Source organism: Canis lupus, chromosome 30 (genome assembly GCF_003254725.2).
Source record: "Canis lupus dingo isolate Sandy chromosome 30, ASM325472v2, whole genome shotgun sequence".
Classification (NCBI taxonomy): domain Eukaryota; kingdom Metazoa; phylum Chordata; class Mammalia; order Carnivora; family Canidae; genus Canis; species Canis lupus.
In genome coordinates, this window is record NC_064272.1 from 37,492,489 (window position 1) to 37,511,468 (window position 18,980).

The 18,980-nt window shown below is 52.9% G+C and overlaps 1 protein-coding gene and 1 pseudogene across 13 annotated transcripts in view; one reads left to right on the forward strand and one right to left on the reverse strand.

Annotated features, from left to right (window-relative positions):
* PML (PML nuclear body scaffold) overlaps positions 1-18,980 on the forward strand; it is a 46,074-nt gene that overhangs the window by 19,067 nt on the left and 8,027 nt on the right. For 2 of the 13 annotated variants that reach the window (XM_025472208.3, XM_025472210.3), the window contains exons 3-8: positions 4,998-5,578; positions 7,283-7,353; positions 13,561-13,707; positions 14,086-14,341; positions 14,454-14,606; positions 15,396-15,448. In XM_025472208.3, coding sequence (XP_025327993.1) covers positions 4,998-5,578; positions 7,283-7,353; positions 13,561-13,707; positions 14,086-14,341; positions 14,454-14,606; positions 15,396-15,448 — 1,261 coding nt within the window. Of the gene's footprint in view, positions 1-4,997; positions 5,579-7,282; positions 7,354-13,560; positions 13,708-14,085; positions 14,342-14,453; positions 14,607-14,849; positions 14,921-15,395; positions 15,524-16,077; positions 17,300-18,980 lie in introns of those variants that run through there. The other 11 variants (XM_025472209.3, XM_035708958.2, XR_007407497.1 and 8 more) reach the window with 10 other exon arrangements.
* Positions 2,106-2,438, reverse strand: LOC118352928 (60S ribosomal protein L35a-like; annotated as a pseudogene).

The window sequence follows — 18,980 nt, forward strand, 5'->3', positions numbered from 1 at the left end:
CTTTCTGGCTGGCCTTTTATTGAGAACCTAACCAGGCAGCCCACAGCCTTGAGAGTTCTTTGTGCTGTCTTGAGTGATTGACATATGGCTGTCTTGGGGTCTGGTCTGTCCATCTAACCACCAAAGGAAGATACTCCCTAACATTTTGGAGTTACGGAGGCAGGTTTATTTTATTTTTATTTTTTATTTTTTCTGTTTTTGCTGCATTATCTCTGTTTCCTTGGGATGGATAGGAGCCTGACTCTGGGGCCTCTCAGTGTCCTTGGTATTTATGGGAGCCTGACTCTGGGCCTTTCTCTTATCTTGCCCTGCCTAGCCCCATCTGTTCCTAACTCCATCTTACTTCATTCTTACACAATAGGTAGCATCTTATTGATTTTTTTAATTTAAAATATACATTATAGGGCAGCCCCGGTGGCACAGCGGTTTAGCACCGCCTGCAGCCCAGGGCGTGATCCTGGAGACCCTGGATCGAGTCCCACATCGGGCTCCCTGCATGGAGCCTGCTTCTCCCTCTGCCTGTGTCTCTGCCTCTCTCTCTCTCTGTCTCTATGAATAAATAAATAAAATCTTAAAAAAAAATAAAATAAAATATACATTATAGGGGGGCCTGGATGGCTCAGTCAGAGAAGCATCTGCCTTGGCTCAGGTCATGATCCCATGGTCCCAGGATCAAGCCCTGCATCAGGCTCCAGCTCAATGGGGAGTCGGCTTCTCCCTCTCCCTCTACCCCCTACTTGTCCTCTCTCTCTTGCTCACTCTCTCTCAAATAAGTAAATAAAATCTTTTTTAAAAAATATAAAATAAAATATACATTATAATAGTACAAATATTGAACATCATTGTATGCTAGTCACTACTCTAACCTTTTATGTATGTATGTATATATATAAAACTCATTTAATCTTTCTATCATTCCTATTATCATCCTCATTTTGCCATGGAGATTTTTCCATATAAAGAGCTTCTGTGGTTTCTTAAAGCTGCATAGGATTTCACTGTAAGGCTGTATCCTAATTTATAAAACATATTGCCTAGCATTGTTTCTATTTTTTGCTCTTACATACTGCGTGACATTGTACAGATGTTGTTTCAAAGACGTAGAGATAGAGCTATAGAACAGATACCTGTAAGAGAGATTGCTGGGTCAGAGGATAAAAACATATGTGATTTTGATGGCTGGTGCCAAGCTGCCCTCTGCAGAGTTACTAGTTCTCTTCATAATTGCTCAGCATTTCTCGTTACTCGTATCATTGGTTGAGTAGGAATATTTCAGTCAATTACAATAATCACAGTCTTTGTTGAGAACATTTATGTAGGACTTCTCTCATTTGATCCTCTACTCCACTCCCATGTGAGTTGGGGATTATCCCTGTTTTACAGATAAGAACACTGAGGTGCAAGGAGGTTAGGTATTTGCCCAGGGCGCTGGGCCGAGGTCAGATCTGCATTTGTCCAGCTCTTTTCTCTGCTTCAGCTGCCACTGACATCAGTCACTGGCCCTGCCTCTTGCTGCTGGGTCTCTGTCACTTACATCATATTTCCCGAGGCTGGAAGGAGCTGAAGGCCCTTGACCTAGTGGCAGCCTCCATGATTCCCTCATACTCTGGGCTCTCCAGGAAACCTATGCTGGCCTGGAATAAGTCCTCCTGTGTTTGATCAAGAGGTTTAAGCTCTAAGGCCTTCCCTTCTCGGGGGATGTGGGGAGGTTGAGAGCTGGCGAAGCTGAGGCCCTGTGCCTGGTGCCACAATTTTGAAGTCAGGTTGGCCAGCAGGGTCTCTGCTAGCAGTTCCAAGACAAATTGATCTCAGTAACGGAGGCCAAAGTGGCTCCAGCTAAGATCCTTTCTCCTGGCCTCAGGTGGGCTATCGTTGCTAGTGAGAACAAATTACAGCAATATTTCTGGGGAAATGACTAACAGTATTTTCCTGGGAGTGTTGGAAGAGGCAGCATTGGAGTGTTTGAGACCATGGACTTGAGCCAGACTGCCTGGGGTTTTATGGTAGTTTCCTATGGCTGCTGTAACAAATTACTGCAAATTTGGGAGCTTAAAACATTACAAATTGATTTTCTTTTCTACACCTTTATGTATTTACTTGTAAGTTTAAATTCTTGAGGGGTACAGCATCACATGAATTCTATGGCCAATGGCTTTAGCAGGAAGGTTGCTTGGGAATTTGGCATGAACCATGCCACTGCTTCCACAAGCATGAATTGCTTTTCCCCAGACTACTCTGGTTTGGTTTGTTTTGCCACCGGGAGTCACTCTGTTGTTCTTTGCTTTGTTCACGTAAGCATAGCTCTTGCCTGGATGGAATTCAGTTTCATCTCACGCATAAACACCTTCAATTTTAAGAAGATCTGTGTGCTCCCTCTGGTTCTGGAAACCCCACGTATAGCCAGCAAACACGGCCTAGCACCACAGCCCTGTGGACATACTTGTCATTCTAAGAGTCCTGTTCCCAGCAAGCGTCCACAGGCCCTGGGACGGCTGGGTGGCTCAGCAGTTGAGCGTTTGCCTTTGGCTCAGGGCATGGTCCTGGTGCTGGGATCGAGTCCCACATCAGGCTCCCTGCGAGGAGCCTGCTTCTCCCTCTGCCTACATTGTGTATCTCCCTCTGCCTCTCTCTGTGTATCTCTCATGAATAAATAAATAAGATCTTTAAAAAAAAAGGAAAAAAAGCCTCCACAGGCCCCAAGATGGTAGGAAGAGAAAGGTATAGCGAAATATCACAAAGTTGTTATTATTATGTACCTCTGGAGGTCAGAAGCCTGAAACGGGTTTCACTGAGATAAAATCAAGGTGTCAGTAGGGCCGTGTTCCTTCTGGAGGCTCTTGGGGAGAATCTGTCTTCTTGCCTTTTCCAACTTCTAGGGGCTGCCTTGGTTCATGACCCCGGTCCATCTTCAAAGCCAGCAGGATAGCATCATGAGACCTCTGCTTCCATGATCAAATCTTCTTCCTCACGCCTGCCTGCTTCCCCCTCTATTTTCCTTATAAGGACCCTCGTGATTATACTGGGTCCACCCAGATAATCCAAGATAATCTTCCCATCCCGGATCCTTAACTTAATCACATGTACTAAGTCCTTGCCATCATATAAGGTAACATACACAGGTTCTGGGGATTATTAGTACATTTTCTGCCTACTACAGTTTGTCTCTAGAGTCTATCACTCACTAATTGTGTCACCTTGGACAAGTCATTGTACCTCTTGTTCAGGTTCCCCATCATTAAAATGAGGATATAGGGATCCCTGGGTGGCGCAGCGGTTTGGCGCCTGCCTTTGGCCCAGGGCGTGATCCTGAAGACCCGGGATCGAATCCCACGTCGGGCTCCCGGTGCATGGAGCCTGCTTCTCCCTCTGCCTGTGTCTCTGCCTCTCTCTCTCTCTCTCTCTCTGTGTGTGACTATTATAAATAAATAAAAATTAAAAAAAAAAATAAAATAAAATAAAATGAAGATATAAGGGCAGCCCAGGTAGTTCAACGGTTTAGTGCTGCCTTCAGCCCAGGGTGTGATCCTGGAGACCCAGGATCGAGTCCCACATGGAGCTCCCTGCATGGAGCCTGCTTCTCCCTCTACCTGTGTCTCTGCCTCTCTCTGTGTCTCTCATGAGTAAAATAATAAAATCTTTTTTTAAAAAAATGAAGATATAATAATTCCTACTCTGTAGGACTGTTAGGAGGATTAAAAGGGTTGATATTCCTCAAATGTTTATAATAATGCCATAGAAGTGTCTGCTAGCTAAAATATATTAAATAACTAAAAGCATGCATACGGTTTGATTTAGCACTCCTATCATTTGTAACCTATTTCATAGAACAGAAGACGCGTTAGGCCACATAAAGTCGGCCTAACATTGTCCATATTGGCATAAAGGGGCAGGGGGAGCACAAATAGGAAATCACTGGATTGTTCATAACGGGAGACTGACTGGATCAGTTGTGGTACACATGGAATTTAAGGGAGCTTTTTTTTTTTTTTAAAGATTTTATTTATTTATTCATGATAGACCATGAGAGAGAGAGAGGCAGACACAGGCAGAGGGGGAAGCAGGCCCCATGCTGGGAGCCCAACGCGGGACTCGATCCCGCGACTCCAGGATCACGCCCTGGGCCAAAGGCAGGCACTGAACCACTGAGCCACCCAGGGATCCCCTTTCAGGGAGCTTTTAAAGAGAATACGTTAGACCCATACTCCTCAGACCTCCAGGAATGTTGTCCTAAGCAAAAGTTAAATTAGAGGAGGAAGTTACAGAGTCATGACTCATGATCTCATTTGTAGCATGATCCTTCTTGTAAACCAAGTATCAACCTACTAGAATTGTTGTAGATACTTGGGGCAATTATTTAACCTCTGAGGGCCTCTGTTTCTTCACCTGTGAAATGAGGGTAACGGTAGCTCTCCTCGCCTCTGAAACTCTAGTGAGGATTACACGGGATGCATCGCCTCAGCTCCTTAAGATCCTTTCGAGCAGCTGCATAGCCTGGCTATCTGTATCTGTGCAAAGTGGTTTAAAGCAGACAGAGGGCTGGAAGGAGGCATCCGGACGCTCATCTGGTTGCTCGCACGAAGGGAAAGGAAGTTCAGAAGTGTGTGAAGCACTGATCCCCTGTGTGTGTGGAGGCTAGCTGGAGGCTGGGTGGAGGCTAGCTGGAGGCTGGGTGGAGGCTAGGGGGAGGCTGGGTGGAGGCTGGGTGGAGGCTAGCTGGAGGCTGGGTGGAGGCTGGGTGGAGGCTAGCTGGAGGCTGGGTGGAGGCTAGCTGGAGGCTGGGTGGAGGCTGGGTGGAGGCCAGCGGTTGGAACCTCAGTACCTTTCCCTGTGCTAATGCTTTATTGGTGGTTTGGACACCATCGCGCTGGCCACAGACGGAACCGGGGAACATGCCACGATTCGAGGTCACCCTCGAAGGGGAGTCTCCCTAGGAGAGCTGGGGGGCGGGGGGGGGGCGCAGGAGAGCCCTCAACCGCGCCGGCCTCGTGTGTCCGCAGCATCTACTGCCGAGGCTGCTCCAAGCCGCTGTGCTGCTCGTGCGCGCTCCTGGACAGCAGCCACGGCGAGCTCAAGTGCGACATCAGCGCGGAGATCCAGCAGCGCCAGGAGGAGCTGGACACCATGGCCCGGGTGCTGCAGGAGCAGGACGGCGCCTTCGGGGCGGCGCACGCGCAGATGCACTCGGCCGTCAGCCAGCTGGGCCGCGCGCGCGCCGACACCGAGGCGCTGATCCACGCGCGGGTGCGCCAGCTGGTGGAGCACGTGCTGGCGCGGGAGCAGGAGCTGCTCGCGGGGGTCACGGCGCGGTACCAGCGCTGCTACGAGGAGCTGGCGGGCCGCATGGGCCGCCTGGAGGCCGTGCTGCAGCGCATCCGCACGGGGAGCGCGCTGGTGCGCAGGATGAAGCTCTACGCCTCGGACCAGGAGGTGCTGGACATGCACGGCTTCCTGCGCGACGCGCTCCACCGCCTGCGCCAGGAGGAGCCCCACGACCTGCACACGGCCGTGCGCACCGACGGCTTCGAGGAATTCAAAGTGCGCCTGCAGGAGCTCGTCTCCTGCATCACCCGGGGCACAGGTGAGCGCCCGCCCCTTTGCATCCTTTTGCATCACTGTTGCTCCCTGGGTGGGGGGAAGGGGCCCGGAAAGGACCATTTGCATGTGGCAGAAGCGGAAACTGTGGCTTTTGACACGTGAAGTCTCGGGTTTGCTCGCATGGTAGATTCTAGAGCACAGGGTAAGGAGGAGGGGAGGCCCTGGGGTGGGTCTGCGGCCTCCCAAGGGGGTCACGTTTTACCAATTTGCAAGACCCTTTAGGATGAGCTGTGATGTGGCGATCCTCAGAGAAGTCAAAATACAAAGCTGAGAACCAGACCCAGTATCAGTTCAGCCCCGGAGAGAGAAGCACTCCAGGAAGTTCCTCTTTAGCCCGGTATCTAGCAACAGAGCAGTCAGCGGTGAAGTTAGAGCAGAAGGGAGCGGAGAAAACCTGCTCCCTTGGATGGATTTTTTTAAAAAATATTTTATTTAAAAAATATATTTTATTTGTTTATTCATGAGAGACATAGAGAGAGAGAGAGGCAGAGACACGGGCAGAGGGAGAAGCAGGCTCCATGCAGGGAGCCCGACGTGGGACTCGATCCTGGGTCTCCAGGAACACGCCCTGGGCCAAAGCCGGTGCTAAATCACTGAGCCACCCGGGCTGTCCCCTTGGATGGATTTTTACCCCCCAAAATTTGGATGGTTGGTTGGTTGTTGAGTGGTTGGATGTTTACCCAAAACCATGCTGTGGCTCAGTGGAGGAGATGCTTTGCCTCCCCCATGGCCTGTCATCTGGACCAGCTGCCCACCTTCGTGGGCCCTGCCTGGTATTGGGCACTTGGGAAGTGGACAGCAGGCCAGTTCCTGAGCTCAAGAGTTGTCCAGTCCAACCAGGACACAGATGGGACACATTACATAGCTGGAGATGAGGTAGTGCTTGGCTCTGCAGTCCAAATCCAGGAGTCGTGGTGACTCTGTATGAGCTGGTGATGTCGGGGAGGGGGTGGGGGGCTTTCAGAAGACACTGGGGGAAGAGATGCCCAACAGGGCCCCCAGGGCGAGGAACCTTTAAAAGCCCTTAGACAAAAATCTCTAGGCTGAAATCTGAGCTCTAGATAGATAACTGGTGTGAGGACGCCCTTACTGGGAGAGGGGTGGGTGGCAACAGAATCTGAAGGCATCTGAGCAAGCGCCAGCCATGGGGGCTCCCTCAGCTCCCTCTCTCCTGCCCTTGGGGCTGGTGGATGTGGGCCCATAAAAGCATAATCCTAGAGTGGTCATGGACTCGTGCCTCCTCCACAAGGCAGCGAATGTTACTCCATATACAGGAAATGACCCCCACAGAGTTTAAGCAGCTTGTCTTTGGTACCGTAACTGGGCAGTGGCAGGGAAAGGAGCTGTGGGTCATAAGAGTACCGTGACGCTCTCACTGTATGCAGAGAAGTCAGCGAGCAATAACAGCCTTTGGATTGTTCACACTTTGCCTTGGTGGCGGCCAAGAAATGGACAGGTGCGCCTGGGGCTTGTTCTCTTCTGCTTCCCCCCTCCCTTTTGGGTTCATGCTCACTGCAGTTAGGGAGCTCTCCTTCCACATGGCAGCCCCTCCACGGAGCCCCTCTCCCGCTGCTGTGAGAGGTCCTGAAGCATGAGTCTCTAGGAAAAGCAGCAGGGACATTTCCTCTGTCTCCGGCCCAAGCCAAAATATCCCTGACCTGCCTTTGACCTTTTCTGTGTTCTCCAGATCTAGCTGTACCCAGGAGAGCCAGCCCAGACGCTGCCGGCACTCCCAGGGATTCTTTAGACGTTGACCAGGTGAGAGGGGTTGAGGTCTGAAGGGGAGGCGGTATGGTCCAGCAGATCGGCGGCTCCGGAGTTCCCCTGCGTCAGGAAGGAAACAGTCTTCTTGTCCCCATGTCTGCAGGCAGTAGGGGAGGGAGAGTGCCTGAGAGGGATGGCAGGTGGCTGGACTGGAGCTTTCGGTGGGAGGGAAGAAAGGAAGGCTGGCTGGTTCTGGAACTGGCTGGTTCTGGGCTGCTGAATGCCAGAGTGGCACTTGATGGGTTCGGGAAGGGGTGGACAGGAGGTGAAGAAGGCGGTCGCTGTGGGTGGCCCTGATAGTTGTGGTAGAGGACCTCTCCCTTATCCTGTACCCCACCCCAGATACGTGAGCCTTTTCCTGGAATCGACATAGGGGCCTTCCCTTCCTCTCCCCCTACACTTGGCTCTTGGAGCAAGAATGGGGCCAGGAGTCAGACCTCAGGCCCAGCAGCTTGGGTTTCATTGGTGTGATTTCAGGAGCAGCATGTATGCAGGAACCATAGTTTCTCAGGATTTGGAGGTGTCCATAACCCCCCTGTGTTGGCATTCCCTCTGCAGCACCCTTGACCTGTGGCTGTCCACACACACACCTCCAGGAACTTGAAGCTCACTCATTCTTGAGGCGGCCACTCCCGTCTCTGGATTGCTCTTAGATTGCTTGCCTGGGTGAAAATGCAGGGGCACCTCTTTGGCTTGCTCTCTTGGATGATTGCAGGCATGATTCCTCTCCTTCGGACTAAGTTTCCTGAGTTCCTTCTTGGACCAGGCATCTGGTCTCCTCCACATCCTGCTCATCCATGTGTGCGTGCCCCTCCCTGTCAAGGATGTGCACGCCAGACTGATCCATGGAAAGCAGGTCTGGTGGTAGCAGTCAGGTGAGCCTTCCTAGCTTTGCCATGCATGGCCTTTAGGAGAGAGAGATTGCTATAGACAGAGGCAATCTGGAGAGACTTCCTGGAGGAGGCAGGATTTAGCCTCTGAGAATTTTAGAGCTAGGAGAGAGCATGGAGTCTAACCCCCTCTGTTGTACAGGATGAAGGTATGGCCCAGGGAGAGGGTGACTTAACTCAGGGCTCCATGACATGGCGAACTATAGGTAGGACTAGAAGCCAACTCCTAATTGCCTTGGGTACTGCATCCCCATATGTTTAGCTTGAAAAGTAAAAAAGGACATTTTATTGTATTTTTTAGATCAGTAATACAGTCACATTGTCAGAAATAAAAACACAGAAAGTGATAAATATGTCAACTGTACTCCAATTTTTTAAACTTTTGTACACTCACAATTTCTGCATTTCACTGTATATAAGTTGTACTAAAAATTTTTTTCCTGGCCCCCAGGTGATGATAATTTATAGCTAAGTTGAGAACCACTGTTTTGAGGTAGGGAGGACACTCACCTAGCACTCACCTAGCATCCCTCCCTACTCCATTCCTCATTTGAGCCTTCCATTAGCCAGCATCACAATGATTTCTTATACTGCCTAAGACTGTAATTGTGCATATCCTATATTTTCACATAATACCCTACGTATGGCACCTTGCCGCCCAAGTCCTGCACATACCTTACCTGGATTTGAAAAAAGAAAGAAAATGATACATAATGTCTCACTCCCACCTTGTCCCTGTCTTTCTACTTCTCATGCCCATGTACCTATTAATTTCTTACATATCCTTCCAGAATTTTTTTTTTAAGATTTTATTTATTTATTCATAGAGAGAGAGAGGCAGAGACACAGGCAGAGGAGAAGCAGGCATCATACAGAGAGCCCGATGTGGGACTCGATCCAGGGTCTCCAGGATCATGCCCTGGGCTGCAGGCAGCGCTAAACTGCTGCGCCACCAGGGCTGCCCATTCCAGAATTTCTTTATCTAACTACAAGCAAATACGATTACAGGTAGTTGGTTTTTCCGTTCCTTTTTGGTACAAAGGTAGCATAATACCATATATTCATAGTATTGTGGCCAAGCTTTTTCACCCAAGGAAGTATTCTGGAATTCTCTGGAATTCTTACACTGTCCATAGGTAGGGAGCTTCCTGATGCCTTCTGACATCTGCATAGTGGCCTATGGAATGGATGTGACGTACTATATTTAGCCAGTTCCCTGCCAGGGCATATTTGGGTTGTTTTGGTATTACAGTGCTAGAATGAATAAGTCCCCACAGAAATCCTATTTAAAAAAAAAAAAAAAATTCCTATGAATAACTGTGCAAAGTGTCCCGGGTCCACAGAGCCCGGCTGTCTTCCAGGTCCCAGTCCCTGGTTAATGAACAGCATTTTGCTGGGTCTTATGTGACCTCTCACTATCCTATCCACTACTTAGCAGTTTGAACTTGGGACATCAGAAGAATGCAAAATAATAATAATAATAAAAAATTTTTTAGTTTAAAATTTTTTTTAATTAAAAAAAAGAATGCTCTTTTTTGCAAAGCCTCTTGCTTTACTTTGGTAGCAGGCTGGAGGAGGGGGCAGGGAGGCCAGTGGAGCTGGGGGAGGGGAACAGATTTCACACACTGGGAGCCCCAGGGACCCGTGGAGCAGCCCTGGCGAGGTGGCAGGCACGGTCCGGCTGTCCCAGGAGAAAGTCCGGTCCTTCCTCGAGGCGAGGAGAAAGGCCACTCTTGGGCCCATGCCCCGGCTTTAGGAAGCAGGAGCTGGGCTTTTGGTACCAACACTTTATCCCTCTTGAAAGCGTTGCTTTACTTTCATGGCATGGGTGTGAGAGGCGATGAGAAGACGCAGCGGTAGGCTTGACTGGGACTGCCCAGCTTAGAGGCGTTTTCCTTTGACTTCTAGGCTCTTTTTTTTTTTTTTAAAGATTTTATTTATTTATTCATAATAGACACACACAGAGAGAGAAGCAGAGACACAGGCAGAGGGAGAAGCAGGCTCCATGCAGGGAGCCTGATGCGGGACTTGATTCCGGACCCCGGGGTCACACCCTCGGCCAAAGGCAGGCACTAAACCGCTGAGCCACCCAGGGATCCCTCTAGGCTCTTTTTGTAATGATGTTATAATACTTCAATGAAAAAAATAAAACATTTTAAAGCTATAAAGTGACTGGAAATCAGTCATCATGATTTTTTTATCTTTAGTGAGCCCTCCTGTGTGTCCCCTGCTTCGTTAACAGGAGAGTCAGGGTGTCATGGGTGCAGCAGAGGCAGAGAGAAGAAGGCAGGCCCACCTGTGGGGCGTTCATAGCTCATAGAAGTTCATAGTTCATAGAAGGGGGTCTTCACCTACTAGTGAGTCATAGATCCAGACGCAAAAGGACCTTTTCAACTTCTTTTAAAAAAGGACCTTTTCAACTTCTTTTAAAAAACTTCCATAAATGATAAAATACAACATAATATGTGATAAAATACAACATAATGTAAAATAACCCCAGCTGCAGAATTGCTGGATCATATGGTCATTCTGGTTCTTTTTTAAGATTTTATTTATTCATAAAAAAAATAAAAAAATAAAAAATAAAAAAATATTTTATTTATTCATGAGAGATACAGAGAGAGAGAGAGAGGCAGAGACACAGGCAGAGGGAGAAGCAGGCTCCATGCAGGGAGCCTGACGTGGGACTCGATCCTGGGACTCCAAGATCACGCCCTGGGCCGAAGGCAGACGCCAAACCACTGAGCCACCCAGGGATCCTGGTCATTCTATTTTTTTATGTTTTGAGGAGTCACTCTGCAATTTTCCATGGTGGGCTACGCCGTCCTGCATTCCCACCAACGGTGTGCAGGGGCTCTGTTTTCTTTACATCTTCACCCGCATTTTTTTCCATAATAGCCATCCTCACAGGTGTGAGGTGGTTTCAATTTTTGACCACTACCCCCTGAGAAATATATTTTATATCTAGTCTACAGTATATGCACATGGACATGCCAAACTGTGACTAAAATGATAGTTTTGCACAGTAAATTACACTTGTTACATGGGATGTGCTCTAATGCTTTCTGTTCTGTACTATTGTGCATAACGTTTAAAAATGCTAGTCCTGACCTACTGGATTGCTTCCATGGTCCGCCAGTGGGTCACAGACTACAGTTTGAAAAATACTGGTGTAGAGCACTCTGCGGAGATTGTATGCGTTCCTAGAGGCCCAGGAGATCGTCTGTTCTCTCCCCTTCCCCCAGATACACACTCTGCTCTGATCCAGAGGGACCGCTCTCCTTCCTTTCTGTAAAGATGCTGAGAAAAAGAAATCCAGGAAGGAAGAGGGGGCAAAAGAAATCAGTCCATTATAGCAAATGATACGGGAGCCCACATCCCACATCAGAGTGCTTGAGACCAAGGAGAGCCCCGGCTGGGGGTTCCGGTGCAGCACGTGGCTCCATCCCGTGCTGGGTTTCCCCTTCCTGCCCCCAGCACGGGTTTGGCCAGGCAGTTCCCGGGGTTCCCCCTGTGAGTGTGGTCCTGACCCCTCCTCTACCACACAGGAGGGAGAGAGCTTGTCCCTGGGAGGAAGGCATATCCCCGGCCTCCTCCTAATCTCACAGTCCAGGGTCTGGCTTCTCCAGAGTAGCTCTGCTCGAGGACGCACCCCGTCCAGCTGTGAGGGGTTCCCTTTCCTTCACTACACAGCTCACCGCAGGGCTCTGCTCATGGTCATCTCCTGGGCACACACGGAGCTGGAGCACCAACGGGGCAGGATTGGAGGCAGGAATAGCAGGCCAGGGTTCCTGGAGCCGAACGCCAGAGTCTGGGCCTCCCCTCTCCGAGGGACACTTCCCACATCACTTGTCACTTATTTTCAGCAAACTGTCCAGCGGATGCTTCACAGTAGAGAAAGGTGGTGTGGAGGGATAGAAAGGAGAGACAGTGACTAAAGAAAAGGGAACTTGGGGGCACCTGGGTGGCTCAGTCGGTTGAGTGTCCGCCTTCAGCTCAGGTCATGATCCCAGGGTCCTGGGATGGAGCCCCACAGCTGGCCCCCTGCTCAGTGAGGAGCCTGCTTCTCCCTCTCCTTCTCTCTGCCACTGTCCCTTCTTAGGCTCTCTCCCCACCCCCTCTCTGTCAAATAAATAAATAAATAAATAAACAAACAAACAAACAAACAAACAAACTTGCATTTCAGAAACACTAGATTCAAACCCTGCCTTGGTCCAGGACCTTGGGGAATCAGATCGCTTCACCCCTTGTCCCTCTGACCCTTCTCTTAGGTTGGCAATAACCATGGGATGGTCCCTGTTTCTTTCTTTTAACGGTAATCTTTTTTTTTCTATTGTGGGAAAATTCATAGAGGGAAGTCGCCATCTGAACCATCTTAGAGAGTACAGTTGGGTGACCTCTAGCACCCTCAGTCTTGTACAGCCACCCCACCCAGCTGGTGGGCCATTGCCCCGAAAGGAGACGTGGCCCTGTTCGCCTGGGGGGCGCCGTACAACGTGCGTTCTTCTCTGGCTGCCTTCATTTCATTTAGCGCAGCGTGCAAGGTTCATCCAGGCTGCACCTTCCTTCTCGTGGCCAAATAATGTCCCGACCAATGGCTGCGCCGCATTTTGTGTATCTACTCAGCACCTGATGGACCTTTTGGCCGCTGTGAATATTCGTGTGCAGGTTTCTGTTTGAACATGTTTCCAGTCCGTTGGGCCTGTGCCTGGGAGCAGAATTGTTGGCTCATTTGGAAATTCTGTGGTTAGCTTTTGGAGGAACTGCCCCTGCCTGCTTCCTTTTGACTTAGATGTAGGACACACTTCACCTGGTGCGACCAAAACAGTACTGACCGTTATCGGTGGTGGCACTTAGGAAGTGCCAGGTGCTCTTCTAAGCACGCTTCATCCACAGCGTCCCCTGAGACCGCTGGTACCGGTATTCCCGTTCTGCACAGGGGAACTGAGGCCGGAGCAGTTTTAAGTGATGTGTCCCGGGTGTGTACTGGCTTCTCTGGCCGCGTGGGATCAAGGCCCGGGGGCAGAGTGAGGGTCACGGCGAAGCTCCCAGGGAGGGTGTCCTCGCTGTTGGAACTCCGCACCTGGAGAGGATTGGCTTCCGTGGGGAGTGAGAGCTTTGTTTCTAGAGCTAGCTGTTGAGCAAGCTGTCAGGCCTTCTGGTCGGTGCGATACCAGAAGTCACTGGCTGGCTCTGGGCGAGAGCCAGCACCTCACGGGCCCGAGAAGGTGAGGTCCTGGAGGGTGCGAGGAGGAATTCCTGGTCCCTGGGCCGCCCCCAGGCCGGGGTTCTCATTTCCATCTGTTTCTAGACCCCACCGCCGGAGGAGATGCTGGGGAGTCCGGCGCAGGCCCCGCAGCTGACGGAGACCCACACTGGGGCTTTGGTACAGTCGGTGCCCGGGGTCCACCCGGTGCCGGTACACGCCTACTCCATCAGAGACCCGTCCTGCAGAGAGGTGAGCTTCCCTCCGCACCCCACCCAAGGCCCAGGTCCCACCCGGCAGGCGGGGCCGATTGGGGTGAGAATGCAGGCCTTTGTCAGCACCGACTCTGTTCTCTCCCTTGCTCCTGGGGGCCATGCTGCAAAGCCCCCCATAAGCACGAGCCGCTCCGGGGCGGGCAGAGGCCTGCAGAGGCAGTGGTCAGCGCACAGTCAGTGCGTGTGATGGCTCAGGGGGCACCCTGTGTGGAGAGAGACACGATCTGCACGGCGAGAGCGGGGGGACCGGGGTGAGGGAGGCCCACAGGCCCCTGCCACCCAGGTCTGCATCTCTTCCCACCGCCCCGGCACCCCCGAAGGCTGCTAACCTGGCCTCTGACTCCCTGCCGTGTAGGAGGTCTGCAACAAAGTCACTCCCCAGAAGAGGAAGTCCTGCCAAACTGAGTGCCCCAGGAAGGCCATCAAGATGGAGTCTGAGGAGGAGCGGGAGACTCGGTTGGCCCAGAGCTCCCCGGAGCAGCCCAGGCCCAGCACCTCCAAGGCGGTCTCGCCACCCCTGGATGGGCCCTCCAGCCCCGAAAGTCCCATCATGGGAAACGAGGTCTTTCTGCCCAACAGCAACCACTCAACCGGCGACCCTGGGGAGGCAGGTAGGGAGGCGGGCAGGCGGCAGAGGCCAAAGCCAGCGTGCTGTCCTCCAAGGCCTGGGTGGGACCCAGGGAGGCCAAAGGCAACATCGTCCCCCTTTTGTTGTGCCCTCAGCTGCCACCAGAGGGGAGAGGGGACACCCACGGTTTGCCAGAGGAGGGAGTGAGGATGGATACAAGTTACTGCGTGATGTACTGGGATTCCAGTGCGAGGAAGCCCGTGGTTCCGTAGCTCCTTCCCCCGACACACACAAGGGTGCATCTGTTGGTGGGTACCTAGCACGTGCCCAGAGAGACCTCGGGGAAAGTCCACACCTCTCACTTCCCAAATTTGTCTGCAAAGGTCACCTGCCTCAAGTGTGCCTCATTTGTCCTTCAATCTCTCTTAGGGACGCTGCCAGACAGGGAGTCCTGGGGCATGAGCTGAGGTCAACTAATAGAATTCTGGAATGGTCGAGACAGTTCTTTCTAGATCTGCTTCACCCAGAGGCCCCCTTTGTTTTCATTCTAGATCCCAGACTGAGCCCTGATCCTGCTTGCACACTGAGCCCTGACCGACATTCCTTGCTCACAATGCTATTGGTAATCAAAAGGTTTTGATTAACCAAATAAAGTATCTTCTAAGCCAAACATCTCAGCTCATGAGGCTGAGGGTTGGAGCAAACCAACGTGCTTCTTTCTCCAGGATTGCAAAAGTTCCAAAGCAGGTGCTGCTTGCCAAGTTGCCTGTATCGGGGAGCAAATTCCGATTTCAAGGCCAATAGCTAAATCGAGTATTCACGCACAGGGCACAGTAGGCAGTGACAGAAAGCCGTTTTGAATAAGCAGACCCTGATGGAAGGTCCCTCGTAAAGAGGGGTGTCAGGAACCAAGCTGAATAAACAGACCCAGACCAGCAGGCATGCCCGGGGAATATTCCCATCTCCCCCCGCTGCAGGGCACACGTCGTCTGCCCCATCCACTGGCCCTTCAGGGATTCCCACGGAGTGTATACCTGGGGCCCCACCCAGCGGGCGTCCCGGGAGGGCCTAATGCTGTCCCCCCTGCCTTGTTTCAGAGGAACGCGTCGTGGTGATCAGCAGCTCGGAAGACTCAGACGCTGAAAACTCGGTGAGTGGTCCAGAAGTTCGGCCCCGGACTCCTGCCTCCCCCCACTCCAGGTCCCAGGGGACACAGCCACAGCAGGTGACTCTCAGACTTGCCCTGCGCCTGGGGAGTTCTCCAGCGAGGCAGTGAGTTCCCCGCTGTCCTGAGGACAGCCTCCAAATGCCAGCTGCGGGCCCGGACCACCCCAGCCGTCCCCCCGTACCAGGGCAGGAGCCTTCAGTAACCATATGTACTCCTCCGAAATGCTGATAGAACGCTTCCTTCCAGCGCCCTGTCTCTTTGCTGGACTAGCCAATGCCTTTGTCTGGAGCTTCCTTACGCCTGGAGCTTCCTTATGTGTTCTCTAACCTCTAAGTCCTCAGCAAGGAGGGTGGATGAGAACCCATACCCCAGCTAACCGCAGCCAGCGAGGGTCAGCGCAGGGGCGCGAGGGTGTGGGCAGCAGTGCACAGGGCCCAATTAGGCCAGTTTTCACTCCGTAAGAGAGGACTTTAAAACCACCCCACGGTGGAGCGAGCACCGCTGTGGGCTGCCACCCTTCGGTCCCTGGAGGTTGGTTAACGGAGGCTGGGGAAAAGGGGATCCGAACAGAGTGAAAGGTTGGACTGGGTGGCCTCTGAGGTCCCTTCCAGCTCTCAGTCTGAGGTTCTGTGTTGGAAAGTGCACGGAGTCCACGGAGACCGCGACACCACATGCCTCGCCTGCCCACCCCCTGCCAAGAGCACAAGGAGCCTTCCGCCTCTGCTGGGCCTCCCGCCTGCCCCATGGCGCATGCCGCCCCCCGGCTCGGTCTTCCCACCACCCCGCCGCAGTCTCTGAGGCCGACTCTCCCAGCCAGCCTGCCCGCCACCAGGAGGAGGCTGCCATCCGCCCCCGCCGCGGGACCGGCCCCCTGTCCCGTAGAGTGCAGAGAACCACCCGTCTTGGGCGTATCTTCCGCCTGCCCCTCAAAGTGTACTGTAAACCCATGTGGACTTACCCTGCCCCTGCAGTCCAGGCCACCACCCCTGCAGCCACAGGGCCTCCCGGCCATCCTGTCGGTGCCCGGGAGGGTCCCTGCTTCTTCCAGAGGGCCATGGGCCACCGACGCCGGGCACGCGGAGCAGTGCGCTCCCTCGGCTGCTCCCTCCGGGGCTCCCCCAACATAGCCCAGTGGCTCAACAACTTTTTTGCCCTTCCTTTCTCCGCTGTGGCTGCTCAGCTTGACACCTCTCTCAACAGTGGGAATGAAGGGGGACAGAGCGCCCCAGACTCTTAGGGCGGGAATCTCCCCCAGGGATTGACACAGCCCCCGGGGAGAACCCCCTCAGCCACTACGTGGTCCAGGTCCCACTGAACAGCTCTCCAGTTGCCTTGCCACCCCCTTGCCCTCCAGAGACGCCCCCCACCAGCCCAGCCGCCCTCAGACAGGCCTCAGAGTCCCTGGCACCTCCCTCTGCTCTAGCTGCTGGCCACCATCCTCTTGGAGCCTTGTGGCCACTCACTCAGCCCCTGCTGCCCGGGCTGCCTCCACCCCACTGTGTGGCCCAGCCCGGCCCATGCACCAAAGACCCTGCACGCCGTAGGCATTCAGTGCATTGTGGTCAAGGAGCAGACCGAGGAAGGAATGGCTGGATGGCTTCAGCAAGGACATGTAAGCCCTCTTCCCCCGAAAGGGCACGAGTGAGATTCAGGCTGCCGTTCCTCACACCCCCGGGCCTCTTTGCCCAAAAAATAGGAAGCATCTGTTACCCTTTGTACCTCCCACTGCCCCATCCTGCCACCCCAAGGCTTTCTACTGGGCCTTGCCAGGACCCCAGCCCATGAGGTCAGGACTGGCAGATATGGCTACTCAATAAATACTTGTTGAATGATTGCCCTTGCACACCCTTCTTCCACGACCATCACGTTCCCTGCTGGATTCAGCTCTTCCCTTGCAGGTGGCTTTGTGTCCTCCCTGCGCTGAAACTTGGTTCTCTGGGGGGTGGGGGGGTTACTGTGTCCCCTCTTCTCCCACACCCCGTGAGCATCAGAGTGGGAGACGGGTCGGGTCTTCTGTGCCTCCTAGACTGGTCCCACCACCTGGTAAGGTCCCCTGTGCCTTGAGGGGACCCCACTCACCCCAGACCATTTCATGCCTCCTCCTGCCTCCCTCCCACAGAGGGAAGGCTCTGGCATTTGCCTCCTTCCCACAGAGGGAAGGCTCTAGCATTTGCCTCCCAGGTGGCCTCTCCTTAGCCAGGCCCAGCCTTCTTTCTGGGTGACCTCCACACCCAGCACCTTGTCTTCTCCGGGGTCTTCACCCCACTCCGCTGCAGCCAGCAGCCCTGTGGCCAACCCCTGCACATCCTACCATGAACTGGCCCATGGGGACCCTGACCACAGCATCCTGTCCCTCGAGCTCTCAGGTACTTCGAAGGCCCCTGCCCTCCCCACCCCAGTTCCCATAGCTCCAGCTGCTGCTCCTCATCCTCCTTCCTCCCAGGCCTCTGTTCTTTCCAGCCACAGCCCCTCCTCTTCCTAGTGTGCCCTTCCCTGTGGTCTAAGCCACACCCGTGGCTTCCATTAGTGCCTGGCGCTCGCTCCTGCTGCTAGACCAAAGTAGCCCGTGGCCCTCTGACATCTGCCCTCAGATGCCCCATAGATCCCTCAGACTCATCTCTCTGCCTCTCCTCTCAGTACATCGCAGCATCTGCCTGGCCGCGCAAGCGGAGGCTCTCTACCCACCCTGGAGGCATCTCTCGATTGTTCCTCAGCACCAGTCAGATTTTCCGTCTTCCCTTTCCACATTCTACATTCCTCTGAAACTCTGGGCATCTCTTTCCATCCCCAAAACCTCCTAAAGCAAAACTGACCTGGGGCAGAGGTAGAAAGAAGCTTAGAAAGGACACTGGGAGAAAGGATGGCCATGCCAGGGGTCTCACCGGCAATATCGAGGGGGCAGGTGTCAGCCTAAGCCTCAGCTGTCAGCAGGGAGGCACTAGGTGACAGCTGAGGTTCTTCAAGGGAGGAGGGAGAAAGAAGTTCATTTTAGGTTGTGATGAGTTAAAAAAAAATTAGAAGCAGCCACTCACCTCCGGAGGCCAGCTCTGGAGTGGGAGAGAGCCAGAGGGCCACTGCTTTTGTGTTGGTATTTTTCAGACCGTACATTTTAAAAATTAACCATTACTTTAAAATTAACCCAAACTTTTATAAAACATAGTATTTTAAAAGGAAACAAATTAGGGCCCTTTGTGCATTTCTCACCCACCTCCTATGCCCCCTGCCAGGCCCCTGGAGCTCCTAGAGTACCTGCAGGAACTTGACTGGGGAGCAGGGCAACCCTCGCAAGGTGTTCCAGGCTTCTGCACACCCCTGCCCCAGCCACCACCACCCCACCGCACCCCACCGTGGCCTCCATCCCACCTTCCAGGTGTGAAAGTTGGCCTACTACTTAAAGAGCATGTTTTCCAAGCATATCAGGTGCGTAGGGACCCCCACCCCAGGCTGTAGCTGAGTCTGTTGCTGGAATCTGGGGGCTCTGGCACAAGCCTGGCAAGATGGGCAAGGCTCAAGG